At 40.8% G+C, this 18,674-nt stretch overlaps 1 protein-coding gene across 1 annotated transcript in view; it reads right to left on the bottom strand.

Annotated features, from left to right (window-relative positions):
* The window catches only part of Efcab5 (EF-hand calcium binding domain 5), a 107,859-nt gene extending 92,388 nt beyond the window's left edge, over nucleotides 1–15,471 (bottom strand). Inside the window, exons 1-3 of the mRNA XM_075941798.1 lie at nucleotides 15,460–15,471; nucleotides 13,855–13,990; nucleotides 11,580–12,123 (exon numbers count right to left, since the gene is read on the bottom strand). Of these exons, the coding sequence (XP_075797913.1) occupies nucleotides 11,580–12,123; nucleotides 13,855–13,990; nucleotides 15,460–15,471 (692 nt within the window). The remainder of the gene's footprint in view (nucleotides 1–11,579; nucleotides 12,124–13,854; nucleotides 13,991–15,459) is intronic.
* Nucleotides 15,472–18,674: the final 3,203 nt, after the last annotated feature.

Below are 18,674 nucleotides of genomic sequence, written 5' to 3'. Positions count from 1 at the left end.
GATCCTCAGAACCAAGTTAAATGGAGGAGAAGAAGAAGGAAGAGGAACAAGAGGAAGCAGAGGAGGAGGAAGTGGGAGGGGAGGAGAAAGGAAAAGAAGAAGAGAAAGAAGAAAAGAAAGGTTAGGCGGGCAATGTAGTTATGCACTTGTAATCCTGGCACTGGGGAGGTGGCAGAAACAGGCAGAGTCCTGGGGTTTGTTGTTCAGCCACACTAGACTACTTGGTAACTTCTGAGTCAGTGTGAGACTCTGTCTGAAGAAACAAAGGTGGGCAGGGCCTGATGAGCTACAACTGAGATTGACCCCTGGTCATGCGCACATGCACACACATGCACAAACATGTGCACACACATTGGCAGACATATAAGCTAACTAATAAAGCTAGTTATGGTGGTACATACTTTGTAATCCCAGAACAAGGGAGGCTGAGGCAGGAGGATAGCTATGAGTGTGCAGCCAGCCTGGATTTCATAACAAAATCCTGACTCAAACAAACAAAACAACTAATCAAACATTCCTCCCATATGAACAAGTGTTCTGAGATTTTAAGAAACAAAAAACACCACAGTACAAATTTGATTAAAGAGTAGACATAAAGACTGGGGATGTAGTAAAGACAGAGTGCTTCGTAGCATGCACAAGCCCTACATTTGATCCTCAGCACCAGCAGTGTACAAACGGTGTGATGGTACAATGTAATCCCAGCTCTTGGGAGGATGGAGGTGGGGCATCAATTGGTACAACGTAATCCCAGCTCTCGGGAGGATGGAGGCAGGGCCATCAAATGGCATAACATAATCCCAGCTCTCAGGAGGATGGAGACAGGGGCATCAAATGGCATAACGTAATCCCAGCTCTCAGGAGGATGGAGGCAGAGGCATCAAAAGTTCAGTGTCATTCGTAGCTACAGAAGGAGTTTGAGGCCTGCCTGAGCTACATCTTATAAAACACTGTTTCAATAGAAAATAAGAAAGGAGAAAGGATGGGTGGATGGATGCATGGAAAGAAGGAGGAAGAGAAGGAGGAAGAAAGTTTTTAAAAAATTCTGTATGCATGCATGATCTATGTATATGCATGTATTAGTGTATGTGTGTGTTTGAGTGGAATCTTAAAATTGGGTAGTACAAAATGAGCTAGCAAAGGAAGCTAAAGGCTAAATATGGAAATAGGAAAACTGAAAAAATAGGGTATCATGGAGAAGGAAAAGGTATTTCAAGAAGGAAGTGCCATCTTCACGAGCACGACCAGAGATCAGATTCAAGAAGGACCACAATCTTTCTGGTGGGTCTAGAAGCAGGGAGAATGTGAGGATCTTGGTAAGTACCATTTATTGAAGACAGTTTTGTACAAAACCAAATACATATAAGAGGTTGATAAATGTGTGGGAAGTAACAAAATATATATGGACAAATGTCTCTAATAAATTGGCCAGTTTTCATTGTATATGATAGTGCTGGAGAGATGCTGAGCAGTTAAGAGCACTGGACACTCCCTGAGGATCCTAGTTCAATTCCCCAACTCCACATGGTGACTCACAACTGTTTATAGCTCCAGTTCCAGGGAATCTGACATCCTTTACTAGATTATGTGGACACCAGGCACACATTTGGTACACACACACACACAGGCAAAACACTCATACATGCAAAATAAAATGAAATAAAAGCATTGTATAAAGTGTGTTTTTCATGATAACCAAAATTCGTATTTTTTTCATAAGGTGTTACTCAATATTGAGTGCTAAACATCCATGCAGTAAAGACCCATAAATAAGTTCAAAGTATTAAATCATGTACTGAGCCACAGTTCACCAGGCACACGCCCAGTTTCTAATAATACTGTGACCAAAAAAAAATGCCTTGTCTTCCAAGAGGTTGTGAGGACATGAATAATTCCCAGTGCTAAAAGGTGGCATGACACGATTCCAAAACATGCAGACAGGGCACCTGATGGAGACCAGGTGTGACGGAAAGTAGCCCGGAGAAGTGGTGCTCGGGAATTCCTGGAGGACAAGGAGAAATGAACCAACTAGAGAGAAGATGTCTAGACAAAGAAAGCTAGCAGTCTGGATTCCAGAAGAGACTACTGGGTTGATAAGCATAAAATAGTAAAAATGGGCAGGAAGAATGTAGCCCATCTGGCTGAGGTGGATAGTAGCCAGGGCTAAGTTCACTATCACTGCGTGCTGGGTACCTTCTAGACAACATGGCTAAGTTTTGAAGCTGGCATTTGTGGTAAGAATTTCCTATTTCTGTATGAGGTGGTTGAGCCACATTACTGGAGAAGTGAGAGCAAGGCAGAGGACATCAGAGTAGGGTCGTAGTGATATTTCATTTGTTTTATCTTATCATCCCGGTATCCTCCCTTTTTTCTTTTCAGAGCAGATTCGATAATCCTCCCTCTTATCCTATCATATCTATAAAGGATATTCTACACAGAACTGGAGTGAGATAAACTATCTGGTGTGATGGTATAGGATCAAGCTAGGACAGAATATTTAAAATCAAGGCAATGGTGTGTATGGCCTCCATAGAGACCAGAGCCTCTGCAATAAATAAGCAAAGCTTATGTTCATTTGAGGATATCAGTTACTGGAATGTTTTAAATGCATCAACAAAATGAAGTAGAAAATCATAAGAATTCCTGTACATTTTAGGTAGTCTTTGATGTTTATACTCTAGGGCCACCTCACCTTATGTCTTGGTTAGGGTTTCTATGGCTGTGAAGAGACACCATGACTACAGCACCTCTTATAAAGGAAAATGTTCAGTCAGGGCTCACTTACAGTTCAGAGGTTTAGTCCATTATCGTCATGGCAGGAAGTAAGACAATATGCAGGCAGACATGGTGCTGGAGAAGGAACTGAGAGTTCTTACATCTTGACTCACAGGCAACAGGAAGTGTTCTGAAACACTGGGCTTGGCTTGAGCCTCCATAGTGACAAACTTACAAGGCCATACCTACTCCAACAAAGCCACACCTCCTAATAATGCCACTCCCTGTGAACTTATGGGGGCCAATTACATTCAAACTACTAAACCTAATCAGTCTTTAGGCCACATATACAGCTCTAGCTAGAGAGAAATTGACTCTGGACTATTTCAGTCCATTTAACAATAGGAGTGTTCTATGCCAAAACCTCATTCAACATCAAGTTGCAGGATGAGGTTTAGAATATTGGGGTATCATTTAAGGAGATTGTGATTTTGCAGTCTATAAGTAGCTAATTTTTTTTCTTTGACACCAGAAGTCATGTATACCAGACTGTCCTCAAATTCGCCAAAAAGCTAAGGATGATCTTGAATTTCTGATTATCCTGCCTCCATCTCCTAAGTGCTGGAATAATAGGCACACACCACCATGGCAAATGCATGGGATTCTTGGGATTGAGCCCAAGTTTCACGAACACAAGGCAAACATTCTATCAACTGAACCCCTGCCCACTTGACACACAGCTGAAGTGTGAAGGAACAAGGTGGTATACTTGCCCAGAATGTCATTCATAGATGCTTGCTAAACTAACTAGAGTTTATAGATTGTTCTGCTTCAGGTTGAACGAAATCAGGAAATTTTTGGCTAAAACCCTCTTATATACCACTTGTATAACAGAAATTCAAATATCATTTAAAGTATTATCCTTTCTTTTGGTAAGCTATGCTATACTGGATTGATAAAATCTGTTTTCCAGTACAAATTGACAAGCTAATATTACTAATTTCACCTGTGGAGAAGTACCTGCAGGATTTCCTCTCATAATGAGTTTCACTTTGGCTCAGTAAAGAGGTGGCAGCTGGTGTGGACTGTGAGCAGACAGCTGTCTAGGAAGCTGGTCTCCTGGCAACTGAGGGAAGCCATGCAGAGGACAAAACACATCCCCGTTGTTGCCAAGTTCCTAGCACTGGATGTTGTAAAGATGAGCCAGACATTTTGAGGCATTTTGGTGCGTGAAATACAAAATGCGAGTACTGTGATGTAAATATTAGAATCTTTTGCACATACCACATCCCAGCAGAAAATATATAATGGCTTTTGGCACATGGTCTGTGTAAATTACCTAAATATTGCACAGGAGTTAATCAACAGAAAATTATAATAAATAAAATAGGATAAAGGTCTGCATCTTTTTTCCTTTAAAATTGCACTTGGTTTGTGTAGCTCTAATATTTGAGGATTTTACTCACGTGTTTTCTCATTTATGCAACTGTAATAGAGAAAGTAATTCTTTGGAATATCTTTTTATGATTATTTGCCTTCATGGAATAAATGTTCTATCATTAATGAATACAGCTAATAAAGATAATTCACTGAAAAAATTCTCCAAAGACACCTCAGGGTAAAGCAGAGATCCTTCAGACTATGAAATAATCAACAAATGCCAGAATAAAGAAAAGATCCAAGTTTTGATTTTGTTGTTCATTTATTTATCCTCCCAAGTGCTGAGACTGCAGGTGTGAGCTGCCACACTCAGCACTAAGGACTTCTAGATTTACTTCTCTGATCATTTGGACTGGCATCCTAGGATCTTCTATGTCAAATTGATTGAGAAACAGACTCTGCCTCTTGGAATAATCTGAAATTCTAATATTAATAAGCTTCCCTTTTATTGTTTAAAATTCTTTAGCTGAAATGTTCTATAGTATAATTGACTGTTTTTGTGCCCAGTTTAGAAGAATCTCACACATTTTTAAGTATGTGTAATTCCCAGGCTACTAAAAATTTATAATCTAGGCAAATATTTTTCACGTCACAAAACAGTGAAAAGAAATTTTCACATATAAATCCCCAACTACTAGAGGAATCAGAGTCAGAAGGAAAAGATACATGAAAAATAAGGAAATAGAGCAAGCAGCACAAACCCAACCTGCTTTATGGCTTTGCAGATTTGCATGCAAGGCTTAAAGATCAAAGTCCACTTTGTCTACCTTTCAGAAACTTGATAAAAAGTACATTATACTGAGTATGGAAAACTACGGGGCAGTGGAGACACTGTATTTTTCAAGTGAACAACTGCCACCATGAAAATTATTCTACATAAATAAAGAAGGTCTGCTCAGTCTATTATTATGAGACACGAAACAAAGATAGATAAATCCCCCTTTCTCATGTGAAGAAAACATGATTTTTTTTTCTGAGACAAGGTTTCTCTGTGTAACAGCTCTAGCTATCCTGGAACTCACTCTGTAGACCAGGCTGGCCTCGAACTCACAGAGATTCGCCTGCCTCTGCTTCCCAAGTGCTGGAATTAAAGGTGTGCACCACTACCGCCCAGCAAAACATGGAAATTTTTAGTCGAAGTCACTTCAATGTTGTCACCAGCAGTTAATCTCCTGACAAACCAGCGTATGTTTGGCCCACTTTGGATGAATAGAAATAAGGGAAAAGGTTCATTTCTTTGTCAAGAGTCTGCAATGAATTGAGTAAACATAAGACAGAGGTCAAAAATTTTAAAGCAGGACTAATTTTTAGAAGATTGCCGAGCATCTGAGTGTTAAGTCAGTAGGCTTTGGCAACAGAACAGGCTGTTAAAAAGCATCCGTGGGCTGTCTGATTAAGCTACAAATGCTGTCATTGACGTTGTCAGCGTACAATAGATTTTAACTTTTGCCAGAGGGAGATGAAGTTCTAATCCTAGTGATCTAGATAAAGTCTTTGATTAATTTATCTCTTTAATGGAATTCCTACAGTTGCTCCAGTAGAAACTAGGTGAGGCTGGATGGAGGACTTAGTGGTAAAGAGTGTTTGCTGCTCTTGCAGAAGACTGGGATTTGGTTGTCAGCACTCACACCAGGAAGCTCATAACTGCCTACAGCTCTAGTGCCAAGGGATTCAACACTCTCTTCTGGTCTCCAAAGGCACTTGCACACACACAGCGCATGTGCATACATGGAGGTACACACATACATACAAAGAAACTAAGATTCTTATTACACCTCAAGATGGCCTGAAACATTCAACTTCTCAGCGCTAGAATCATCAGTGAAACAAACTTGTCATGTCATTGGCTGGCAAAGGAGCCCAAGACCAGGGATTTGATATGTCCATTTGTTAATCTGACTATAGTTTATGATAAATGACAAATGCCTAGAGTTTTATGTACTGTTTGAGGTTTACATATCTTTCTGACAGGAGGAAGGGTTTGTCACATTTTTGATTTATAGCTTTGACATCAATTTCCAAATCTTAAGTACATTTTTTTTCAAATGGGAATAGTTCTAGATGCATCCTAACAGATTGCTCAGTAAGAACAGATGGTGAAGAGAAGTGTTCTTTGAACTATTTAATAAATTCAGCGGCATTGTTTCCTGCACACTGGTGGAACTTTTCACTAGTACTAAACTCTCATCATTTGTTTTGTTTGTTTGTTTGTTTGTTTTACCTAGTAACCTCCAGCAGGATTCATTTTAAATGTATTTCCAGAGGATCTTATTCATAAAAATCTAAGGAGTAATGTAGGGATCTGAATATTTGGGGCATGTGGGTATTGGGAAGGGAACCCAGGGCTCTATAGAACTCTATAGAGAGTCTTTACTTTCACCAAGCACCCTTGGAGATGTAGGATGTTTTTCTGCATATGTGTTTGATGTGGGAGTGTCATATATCAATCTGTTGATTTCATTAGTTAAGCAATAAAGAAACTGCTAGGCCCATTGGATAGGCCCACCCTTAGGTGGGTGGAGTAAACAGAACAGAATGCCGGGAGGAAGAGGAAGTGAGGTCAGACTCCACAGCTCTCCTCTCCGGAGCAGACGCAGGAGAGACGCCATGCTACCTGCTCCAGGGAAGACGCACGCTATGAAGCTCCGACCCAGAATGGACTTAGGCTAGAATCTTCCCGGTAAGCGCACCTAGGGGCGCTACACAGATGATTAGAAATGGGTCAAGCAGTGATTAAATGAATACAGTGTCTGTGTAATTATTTCGGGCCATAAGCTAGCCGGGCAGATGGCTTGGGTTTGGGGGACGCAACCCTGTCGCCGCCCATATTACTACAAATGACGCCCAGACGTGTGGCTAACTGAGTCCACAAAAAACTTGAGAAGGCTTAAAAATAAGGGAGAGAGACACAGATTTTTGCTGTTTGTTGGTGGCGTGCTGTAGAGAGATTTCCTGATTCGGCAACAGCAGCAGAAAAAACGCTGTGTCATTTCAAAGCGTGGCTTCCTGGGGCTGTGCCACCAGTGCAAACTCTGGCTTTCTGGTTGTGTTCCCACTTGGGATTGGAAGGAGAGTGCTCTGAGACCTTGACGATGACTCAGAGCTCCCCGCCTGCTCCTGGGCAGAAGGCAGAATCAGGCTTAGGCAGGCGGAAGAGCATGGCGGATTCCTGCCGCCATACAGGGACGTGTTTTCAGACTGCGCAGTGCTCTGCCTGTCAGATTTGGATGTTACTTGGATGAAAAGAATTTCTGTGCTGCACGCTCAGTCTCAGAATTAAAGTGCTGAGTACCGCTCCTACCTGGTGGCCCCAGAGCTAGCACAAAATGGTATGTCCTCCATTTTGAAATTTTCCTGACTCAGCAGCAGGAACAAACCTGTGTTGTTTAAAAATGCCGGCTTTCTGGGCCATCCTGCCAGGGCAAACTCTGACTGTTTGAGGCAGGAGGGCCGGCTACCGAGAGAGGACTTGAATGTTGTCGTAGCTTGCTGGCTGGCAGGGACCTTGCAGCCAGTACCTCAGCCAGTACCTCAGCCACGAGGCTGAAAAGCTAAGGAATGGGCTGGATCCAGCCGTCAAAGCCACGCCTTTAGTCCTACTGATATTGCTTGGTAAATTAAAGGCTCTTGTGGTCAGAAAAAGAGAGATATACAGTAAAGAGAGATTCAAAGACAGAGAAAATTTCTGAATGGTTTACTGTGTGTTAAAAATATATGCAGACTAAAAGTTAAAATTCTTAAAGTAAACCTCAAGTAAACTTCAAGGTGTGGTAGCACACGCCTTTAATCCCAGTGCCTAGAAGGCAGAGACGAACAGATCTCTGTGAGTTCAAGGTGTAGTAATGTACGCCTTTAATCCCAATGCCTAGGAGGCAGAGACAGGCGGATCTCTGAGAGTTCAAAGACAGCCTGGTCTACAGGGTTATTCCAGGTCAAAGATATGCGCTCAAAAAACAAAACCTTAACCTAGGAATGTCTCAGCTTAGATTCTTAAGCGCCTAATGATTTAAAGGCGCAAATCAAAACTGCTCCTGGATAATAAAAAATTACAGATTCACAATAGGACAGATTCAGACTACTAAATGAGTCACACTGTTGGATAAATGTACGTAGGCTTGGGAGAGAGAAGAAAAAGAATATAGAGAATAAAGTTAATGGTTTAAAAAGAAAAAAATAAAAGTAAAGTCTTTAAAGAGACAGAGTACAGATAGTTATAGATATAAATAAAAATAAGCCGCATAAAGATGAAAAATTCACAGAGAGTCTGGATTATGTACATTGTGTTTTCTTTAAAATTTTTGACTGTGAAGGAGCTAAGTACAGAGAGACATTTCATTATATGGGCTGCCAAGTGGAACCAGAACGGATATCATGAGGGTATGATTTCAGAATTTGGATCTAAGGATATGATACTTTGGAAAAGAGATTCTTCTTTTGTTTTCACAGAGGATGAGACTCTATGGATTTCTTCTATTCCGATTTGGTATGATGGACCACGTCCTCCTGAAGGGTTGCTGTGAACATCTTCAGAAAATTGCTTTGCTCAACTGCCAACTGAGATAAACCTGGCACACAGGTTACACCCTAAATAATCTGATTAACGACGCCCCCATTCAGCAGGAAGCAGTTTGGAGAGAAAAAACTGCGCCCATGTTCCCAAATATAGTTTATAAATGTTCTTTTACATTTAAAGGGGGAAATGATATAGGTATGAATAATTTGCATTGATAGAGATTTAAGGTCAATTTTGTTATATGTATAAATGTTTCTGATGTAACTTTTACTTGATAACTGTTTTGTTATATGTAATTTTGCTATGTTAAGGTTAAAGCCTTCCTTTTTTTGTTTAAACAGAAAAAGGGGAAGTGATGTGGGAGTGTCATATATCAATCTGTTGATTTCATTAGTTAAGCAATAAAGAAACTGCTAGGCCCATTGGATAGGCCCACCCTTAGGTGGGTGGAGTAAACAGAACAGAATGCCGGGAGGAAGAGGAAGTGAGGTCAGACTCCACAGCTCTCCTCTCCGGAGCAGACGCAGGAGAGACGCCATGCTACCTGCTCCAGGGAAGACGCACGCTATGAAGCTCCGACCCAGAATGGACTTAGGCTAGAATCTTCCCGGTAAGCGCACCTAGGGGCGCTACACAGATGATTAGAAATGGGCCAGAGCAGTGTTTAAAAGAATACAGTGTCCGTGTAATTATTTGGGGCATAAGCTAGCCGGGCAGGGCAGGCGGCTGGGGTGTTTGGGGACGCAGCCCAGCCCTGCCGCTCATATTACTACATGTGTTGCTTTTATTGGTTAATGAACAAAGCTGTTTTGCCCTCTAGCAGGGCAGGATATAGCCAGGCTGGAAGAGATATATATAGAGAGAGTAGGTGGAGTCAGATGCCTTGTAGCTGCCAAAGGAGAAGAACATGCTGGAACCTTACCTGGTAAGCCACAGCCTCATGGAGATACACAGATGAATAGAAACGGGTTAATTTAAGATGTAAAAGTTACTTAACAAGAAGCCTGAGCTAATAGGCCAAACAACGTTGTAATTAATACAGTATCTATATGATTATTTAGTTCTGGGAGGTCAGAAAATGAACAAGAAGCTCCATTTACAGATGGTAACAATAAACAGTTGTGCACCCCGAGTTAGATGTATTAGTCAATGCAACTAGGTAAGAGAAAGATGTCAGAGGCGTAAAAACTGAAAATATAACCGAGTGGTGGTGCACACCTTTAATCCCAGCACTCGGAAGGCAGAGGCATCTCTGTGAGTTCAAGGCCAGCCTGAGATTCAAGAGTTAGTTACAGGAAAGCTATGGCTGTTACAAGGAGAAACTCTGTCTCAAAAAAAAAAAAACAAAAAACAAACAAACAAACCCAAAAGACAAAAATTGAAAATAAAAAGAAAGATTATTGTTTGAAAACAGCATAATTGTTTCCCTAGAAAACACAATACAGCAATTCAATTTTACTATAATAGAACTCAGTAAGGCAACAGAAAACAAAATGTATATATAAATTAATAGTTTTCATTTCTTCAGATTACTCCCAGACTCCTCCCCCCCCAAATGTGGTAAAAGAAGCCCACTTATAATAGCAGCAAAAATTTATAAGACAGCCTGGAACAAATTGAAGAAGGACTATGGAAGCGTGTACACATGAAAACTTTAAGGCAACAGAGACAGATACAGAAGATAAGCAACTGTTAAATGGCAATCGCAGAAATGCTTGTCCTTGTTAAAGATGTTTATCGGCTGGGTGCAGGGTTGTCTCAGTAAGTCTTATTGGGATTAGTAAGTAGCCATTTGTAGAATAATAAAGTTGTATCTACATCTTACATATTATAACATAAATTACAAATTTAATTTATATTTGTATATATTCAAAATAAAAATTAGTATCCTAATTGAGTGTGGTGGTGTATTTCTTTAATTTCAGCACTCGGGAGGCAAAAGCAGGTGGATCTTTGAGTTCAAGGCTGGCCTGGTCTACATGGCAGGTCCCAGGTCAACCAGGGCAGCCTAGTGAGATAGTGAGACTCTGGCTCCAAAAGTTACAGAGACAGGGTTTCTCTGTAACCTTGGAGCCTGTCCTGGAACTTGCTCTGTAGATCAGGCTGGCCTTGAACTCAGAGAGATCACGGCCCTGGCCTCATGATGACTGGGACTAAAGGCGTGCACCATCATGCCCAGCTTACTGTACACCTTTTTTGAATATGTATTGTGATGTTTGGATTAGGTTACTCTCCAGTGCAGAGAGTCTAATACAAACATAAATATTACTTAAAGTCCTAATATGACAATCAAATCCAAGTAACTAGCTAGGTGTGCTGGTGCAAGCCTATAATCCCAGTACTTGGGAAGCTGAGGCAGGAGGATTCCAATGAGTTTGAGGTCAGCCTCGATTACAGAGTGGATTTAGGCCCAGTTTGAACTTCAAAGCAAAACTCTATTTCTTGATAAAACAAAACAAATAAACTTATTTTAATTCATCAGTCCTTGCAGTGCTTTGAAAAGGTGAAGCCCATAGTAGGACCTCACTAATACAGAGCCTTACTATATAACCTTGAATTTGCTTGGAGTACATAGCTCAGCCACAGGCACAAGAGAGACTCTGCCTCAAAAAGCTGGAGAATGAGAACTGACTCCCAAAAGTTGTCCTCGGACCTCCAACATGTGCCACAGTTATGTGCACCATCCACACACTGACTACATAAAAGGAAAATGGATATTGTAGAAAATAGCTTCCACTCATTAGAATTATTAAAAAGACACTGAATTTACCTTAGCTCCCAAATGCGAGGTTTACATGTGTGAGCCACCACCCCTCAGCCAACAATGGTTCTTGATTAACTTTCAGCTCCTGTTTGCATTGCCATCGTTGTTCTAGCTTTTCAGCATAAGGAGACAGACAATGAACTGTACCTGTTGCTGACCGTATCGGGAACATGGACCTTCAGCTCTTCTGTGACCTCTCTCATCACCCGCTGGTAGCCAGACATTCCTGGGTCTTTGATATAAAGAGTATTGTTTCTCATTAAATATTCCCCCAAATAATTAATTGGATCAAACTTGGTTGGGATATCAGCTTTGCTCAAAAGTTTCTTTTTTTCTACTTGCATTAACATCTGTTCGACTCCAGGAATCAAGGTGGGTAGAAGCTTGTCCAGCAAGTAGGCCCGGGTAGTTAGTGTCATGCTTTCAATATTAAACCACTCTTTAGCCAGGTCATCTCTTGGGAGCTGTTTTGCAGTCTTCCTTTCCTGTTCCCGTTTCAGCATATCCTTCTCTAACATTTTCTGCTGCGTGGCCTGGGCTCTTGCTTCTATTCTCTCATTGAAATTGTTCTTCCATGGCAGCTGTGCTTTGGACTTCAGCTCACTTTCATCATCCATACCAAGAATCACCTTTGCAGGTTTTCTAAGCACAACATTCATGGAAGCTGAACGGGACTCCTTTGGTGAACCAGCTGAGAAGAAAAAAATTAAATGTAAGACATACTAGAAGTATGAGCTGGAGATATGGTTCTGTGGGTAAGAGTTTATACTGCTCTCGCAGAGGACCCTGGTGGGTTCCTAGCATCAACACTATGCACCTCCCAGGGACCTGTAATGACTGCTCCAGGGAGATCAGAGATCTGATGCCTTAGGCATCTGTGGACTCCTGCACTCGTGTGCACATATCCGCGCACAGATACACATACATGTAATTTTACATTAGAAAGTATAAGAAATACTATAAATAGAATTTATTGATGACTTTAGAATATATTTAACAACAACAAAAACCTCAAAATGGTCTTATATCCTTTTACATGGTTTACTGAGCACCATCCAAGCAAAAAGCCTGAGAACAATCATTTGAACCATAAAAGTATTTGCTATTGTGCTGTGGAATATTAGTTTAAAATGTGCTACATTTGTTTGTGCTGGGGGACATTGGTTTAATGATGCAAAGATGTGTTACATTCTTTTATGCTGAATCTGTTTAGCTCTGTGATGCTGCGTTACTTTGCCTGCCTAAAATACCTGATTGGTCTAATAAAGAGCTGAGCCGTCAATAGCTAGGCAGGAGAGAGAACCAGGCAGGGCTGGTGGGTAGAGAGAGTAAATAGGAGGAGAAATCTGGGGAGGAGGGTGAGGAGTGAGAAGAGGAGAAGGAAGAAGAATGAGAGGAGGAGAGAAGGAGAGACGTGCCCAGAGTAAGAGGCCAGGCTGACTCCAGCAGTGAGGGTGAGAGAGACAGAGTAAGGAAGTTAAGAAGCCTAGAGGCAAAACATAGATAAAGCAAAACAGGCTAATTGAAGTTAAAAGAGCTAGCCAGAAAAAGAGCTAAGCTAAGGCCAAGCATTCAAAACTAATATTAGTCTCTGTGTCACGATTTGGAAGCTAGTTGGTGGCCTAAAAGGAAAAGCCCGTTACACTACTGACATAATCAGAGGTCTGCAGGCAGCTCAGTTCCTTTAATAAACAGCTAACTTGCTGCTACTCTGTGTACTCTATCTCAGAGACAAGGTTGACTGCCAGCTCCAACTCCTGCCCCTTTCTCCCCCCTCCCTTCTTCCCTCCCTTCCCCACCTGCCTTCTTTCCTTCCTTCATATGACTGTATTTTTTTTTTTTTTGGATTTTTTGAGACAGGGTTTCTCCGTAGCTTTTGGTTCCTGTCCTGGAACTAGCTCTTGTAGACCAGGCTGGCCTCGAACTCACAGAGATCCGCCTGCCTCTGCCTCCCGAGTGCTGGGATTAAAGGCGTGCGCCACCACCGCCCGGCTCATATGACTGTATTAAAGACCAAGAAGCAGGAGGTAAAGCAGACAGAAGAATAGAAGATACAGGAGGGAGATTAGATCATAGTCCTGAGGCTCTGAGGGGGTGGATGACTCGGAGGACACCATAAATGGGATGGTCCATCTAACAGCCTCCATTTCCTATGGGAGAGAAAAGACACGGCTAAAATGAAGGATTGCTGGGATCATGGACTTGGCGTGGAAGATAAAAGAACTGTAAACCAGCTGCTGTGGGTGTGGAGTGGAAAACGCACATAGCATTAGCTCTCCAAGTGATGCTGAAAGCCTGAACAAGAATGAAAGCAAGCCATGGTTCATGGCATCGGTCCAGAGTAAGGCTTTGGTTCTGGGAGAACTGGCTTGGCCCTGGGTTCCCAGGACATGACTAGTTCACACTCTGAACAGTAAAATACCAGATATTTTCCTCTGTTCCAGTGATTGCTGAGGTGAGTGGACTGGAAGAATTAATGGGACTCCTAAGGGTTTCATTTCTTTTTCTGACATAGCTATAGAGATGAAGTACTTTAGGGTCTTTCCAGATACTAGCCACTGAAAAAGAACACAGGTGCCCAATCAGACTCGTGGCTATGTACTACTATGCTACTTCATTTTGTTTCTGTTATTTTGTGGATATAGGTTAAAATAAAAACACATCTGAAAATCTGTCTATGTTGATTTCTAATATGGTTGAAAAGTAACTATTGAGACATGTCATGTTTTAATTAGTAATAACTCCCAATAAGCACTACTCTTGCAATAAAAGGACAACATGTAGAGCCTCCATACCTTCCTAGTAGTGGCTATTTACAAAACTCGTTTTTAATATGAAATATTTAGAACTGCAAGGATTATATATACATATATATATACATACATATATACATGCAGATCTAATTTTAGCTTATGAAAAATATTCCCTACATAGTTTAAGCTGGGCGGTGGTGGCTCACACCTTTAATCTCAGCACTCCGGAGGCAGAGGCAGAGGCAGGTGAATCTCCATTTTGAGGCCAGCCTGGTTTACAAGAGCTAGTTTTAGGACAGCTAGGACTGTTACACAGAGAAACCTGGTCTCGAAAAACCAAAAAGAAAAAGAAAGAAAAAGAAAAATTACCTACATAATAATGCCTCTTATTTATTTCTACTTTGAGAGAGATACTGTTCTAAATTTTATGTCTATCATCTCCATGTATTTTGGTATTTTGATATATTTTATTACATATCACTGATATAATACTATTCTCACTTTAATTTTATACAATTATTTAATATCATGTATAGTCTATGGCTTTTTTATGTTTGATGTTATAATTAGAAACTTTATCTAAATTGATAGGTATAACTACTTCATCTTATTTTTCTCTGCGGGATAATATTTTATTATTTAACTATATCACAATGTATTTATCCATTCTCATTTTGCTAGCTATTGGGATATTCCAGCTTTTTTTCTTATAACAAATAATCCTACTACAAAAATTATTGCATGTATCTCACTTTCTACATATGTTTCCTTAAGGGATATTACCAAGATTTTTAGCTATTTTGTGTATGTGTGGAGGGTGATCTAGTCATGGGATGCAGGTGGAGGTCCGAAAACAGCTTTCAGTTCTTCCTTTCCACCATGTGGATTCTGGAGGTGTAATTTAGTTGTCAGGCTTAAGGGCAAGTGCCTTTATCTATTGAGCCTTCTTAGCAGCCTCTGTTTCTGAGCCTGTTACTCAGGGTGCTCTAGTATGAATGCTTTGTGTCCCTGAAAAATCTGTATATCAGAACCTAAGATCGAACATGATAGAATTAAAAGGCAGGGCCTCTGGGGAAGACTCTGCCCCATGGACTAATTAACACCCTACAAAAGGGCTAGAATGGGGCTGAAGAGATGGCTCACTGGTTAAGAGCATTTGTCATTCTTGCAAATGATCCAGGTTCAGTTCCTAGCATCCACAATGGAGAGCTCACAGCTGTCTGTAACTTCAGTTTCAGGGTACCCAATGTCCTTTTTTTAGTCTCTCTAGGTACCTGAACATGCATGGTACGTACAGACTCACACAGACACAAACACACATACACATAATTTTTTTAAAAATTAGATGTGCTAGAGAGAACTAGCTAAGCCCTTTTTGTTGTCCTTCCACCTCTTTGTCATTTGAAGACACTGTGTGCTCACCTCCTGCAGAGGGTACTGCATTCAAGGCCTTGTGTTAGAATCAAAGACTGAGCCCTCAAAGAGATATCAAATCTTGACTTGATCTTAGACTTTCCAGTCTTCATAATTGTTAATAATAAATTTATACTGCTTTTAAGTTAAATTTATGATATTTAAAAATTACCCTTGCCTGTGTTTATTTTATAGTAACAGGAAGTCAAAACACAGGGTCACAAGTAAGAGCATTTCACTTGCAAGGAATATTATTCAATTACTTCCAGAGTTGTTGGTATCAATTTCTAGAAACCTTTGGAGCATATTAGGTCCATTGTGGGTGGGATCTGTGAGCCTTCCTTTGGACTTTTATTTCCTCCCTTGGACAAACCACTTATTCCAATCACCACCCACAAGAGTAAGAGTTCCTGGTGTAGGGGCTGGAGAGATGACGACTCAGTGATTAAGAGCATGTACTGTTCTTGCAGAGGACCCTGGTTCCAGTATCCATGTTGGGTGACTCGTAACCACCCACAACTCCAGTTCTAGGAGCCCAGATGCCTCTGGCTTCCTCAGGCACCTGCACTCACATGTACATGCCTCCACACAGATGTGAATGCACATATACTTGAAAGAATAAAATACCTTAAAAAAAATCCCCGTTGTGGGAGAGCGGCTTTTGAGTTGTGCTGCTCAGGATCCTGAAAAGAAGCTTTGGGATGCACAGAACCCGAAGTTTCTTTGTGGCCAGAGCAGCTATGCTTCAATTTATTTCACAATTGGAGAATGTTGTAAGATTTCATTGGAAAAGGCTTTGCTGCTAAAATAAATTTAAAAAAAAAACCTGCAGAAAAAAACAACACTAGGAAGAATAAATTTTATCCTTTTCCCAAGAGAAAAATCGAGAGTTCTTGATCCAAAGGTGGAAGGTATTTATGAGCCTTCTCCAGGTTTTTATTTCTTCTGTGGCCAAATCACTTATTCCAATCAGAGGAAGTTGAGGAGGGGTAGCGCGTGGCTCTCTCACAGGTCAGTTGGATTTGCAAAGGGTACTTCTCCATTGTGTTTTGTTGTGGTGATGGTCAGTGCTGATTGTCAACTTGACAAAATCTAGAACTACTCTGACCCCTGGGCACGCCTGTGGGGATTATCTTGATTGCATAACAAGGTGGAAAGACCTGACCACTGTGGGTGGGTCATTCCTTGGCTGGGTTCCAAGACTGTGGAACAGTGGAAAGGGCAGCTGAGCACTGGAACTCCTGCGTTCATTTCATTTGCTCCGCGCTTCCCTGCGGATGTGATACGACCATCTGTTTCAGTTCCTGCAACCTTGACATTTCTGCAGACTGTAACTTGGGATAGTGAGCCACCAAAATCTGTACCACTCAAATTTCCTTTGTCAGGGCATTCTTAACACAGCCACAGAAAATAAAAATAAAATGGTCATAATAATTATTACTATATAATACTTTTATTTTTACTTTTTTTAAAAAAGGTACGTATGAAAGAGGAATTGTTTTAGGTCTGCAGGCTTTCAAGTACTTGATTTTTTCCCCTTAATGTGTCTAGCACAAACCAAGGAACATATGCTCTTGCCTGATTTAAAGGTAGTGCTATAGAAATAAAGCTACTTAATACCTAACGATCCATAATGGCTCGTTAATAAACCCACAAATAAACTTGGTGTTCTCTCTATTCATTGCAGCCCGCAAGTGCTTCCCTAACATGGTAGGCCATTCTAGGTTGCTAAGCAATAATCCTAGTGCTTGAATTGCCCCCACTGATACACAGAATAGAGGAGAATGTGTGCTTGGTTGGGACTCTAGTTAAACACCTCTCTTTAGAAGCCATAAAAATCAAGGAAAGAAAAGGAGGCCCAGCAATAGGAGGGTCAATAAATCAGGATTCTATCTGAAGCTGTCTTTTCACGTGGTGACTTTGGAATTCGAGGCTCTCAAGCTGTGGAAGTGCCCCAAGGGCAGGTTAGTTTAGAGACTTAATTGATTATAGTTTCGAAACACTAGAGTTGTTTTTTCAGGAGCAACTTTCCAAACTCTTCTTAGAATTAGGAACCTTTCAGGCTCTTTCCTCAATGTGCAAAGCTTCATCTTTGTAGCCACAAGTCAACTATTTAAAAAGCCACTTTATATTTTTTAAAATGAAGTATATTATCTTGTATATTGTTAATATACTACACTTACATCATTTATTATAACTTGCAAAAGTCATTCATAAATATTAACTTGTTTAGGGTAATATATATTGCTGGGTATGGTAGCACATGTACTTAATCCTGGCACTCCATTTGGGAAGCACGGGCAAGCAGATTTCTGTGTGTTCCAGGATAGCCTGGTCTACAGAGTAAGTTCCAGGTCAGCCAGGGCTATATAGTGAGATCTTGTTTCAAAAACAAGCAAATAAATGAAAACTGAACTATACTGCTTAATTCAGTACTATGGTATCACCAGTGTACTGTGCAACAAAAAGGAATGTCAGAGAAAGAAAGGGAGAGCTAAAAGAAAGAGGGAGGTGGAGGGGGGTGACCAAGAGGGAGATAGGAAAGGAAATGGATGCCAAAGATGAAAAACTAGAAGGAAAAAGAGGAAACGTAGAGAAAAGCTACCAAAGTGACAGCATGAAGTCAAGTTGTTAGACGGGTTTTTGTTTTTTAGCAATGAGCTCGACTCATATATTATTGAGGCGTGAATGCTTACGACTAAATAGGAAGGCACATGGAGGAATTCCTCGTTCATAATTCAAAAGGTTTAGACTTTAAACATGATATTGGTTATTTCCTGCACTTAGTACACGGTCCATTGCTAGGCATACTTCATAAAGACTCTAGGTAAGTATATAACTGGAATTAAGTAATCTCCAATATCACAAGCCTTACCAGACTCTTGCTAACTTAACATTCTTGGGGCTGGCTACCGGTTAAACTACAGACACTGGCCTGGCAGTTGTTCAACAAGCTGTACGCTATTTTTCCAACACAGGTCCAGTCTGAAACCCAGCTGCCCTGACTTTATCATCAGCATTTCTCAATATAATGTAACTGCTTTAACAGAGGGGAAGCACCGCCAACCATCGCTGG

Source organism: Microtus pennsylvanicus, chromosome 11 (assembly GCF_037038515.1).
Source record: "Microtus pennsylvanicus isolate mMicPen1 chromosome 11, mMicPen1.hap1, whole genome shotgun sequence".
NCBI classification, from domain to species: Eukaryota; Metazoa; Chordata; class Mammalia; order Rodentia; family Cricetidae; genus Microtus; species Microtus pennsylvanicus.
Note: the sequence above shows the minus strand (reverse complement) of the source record. Positions and strands in the feature narration are given on the sequence as shown.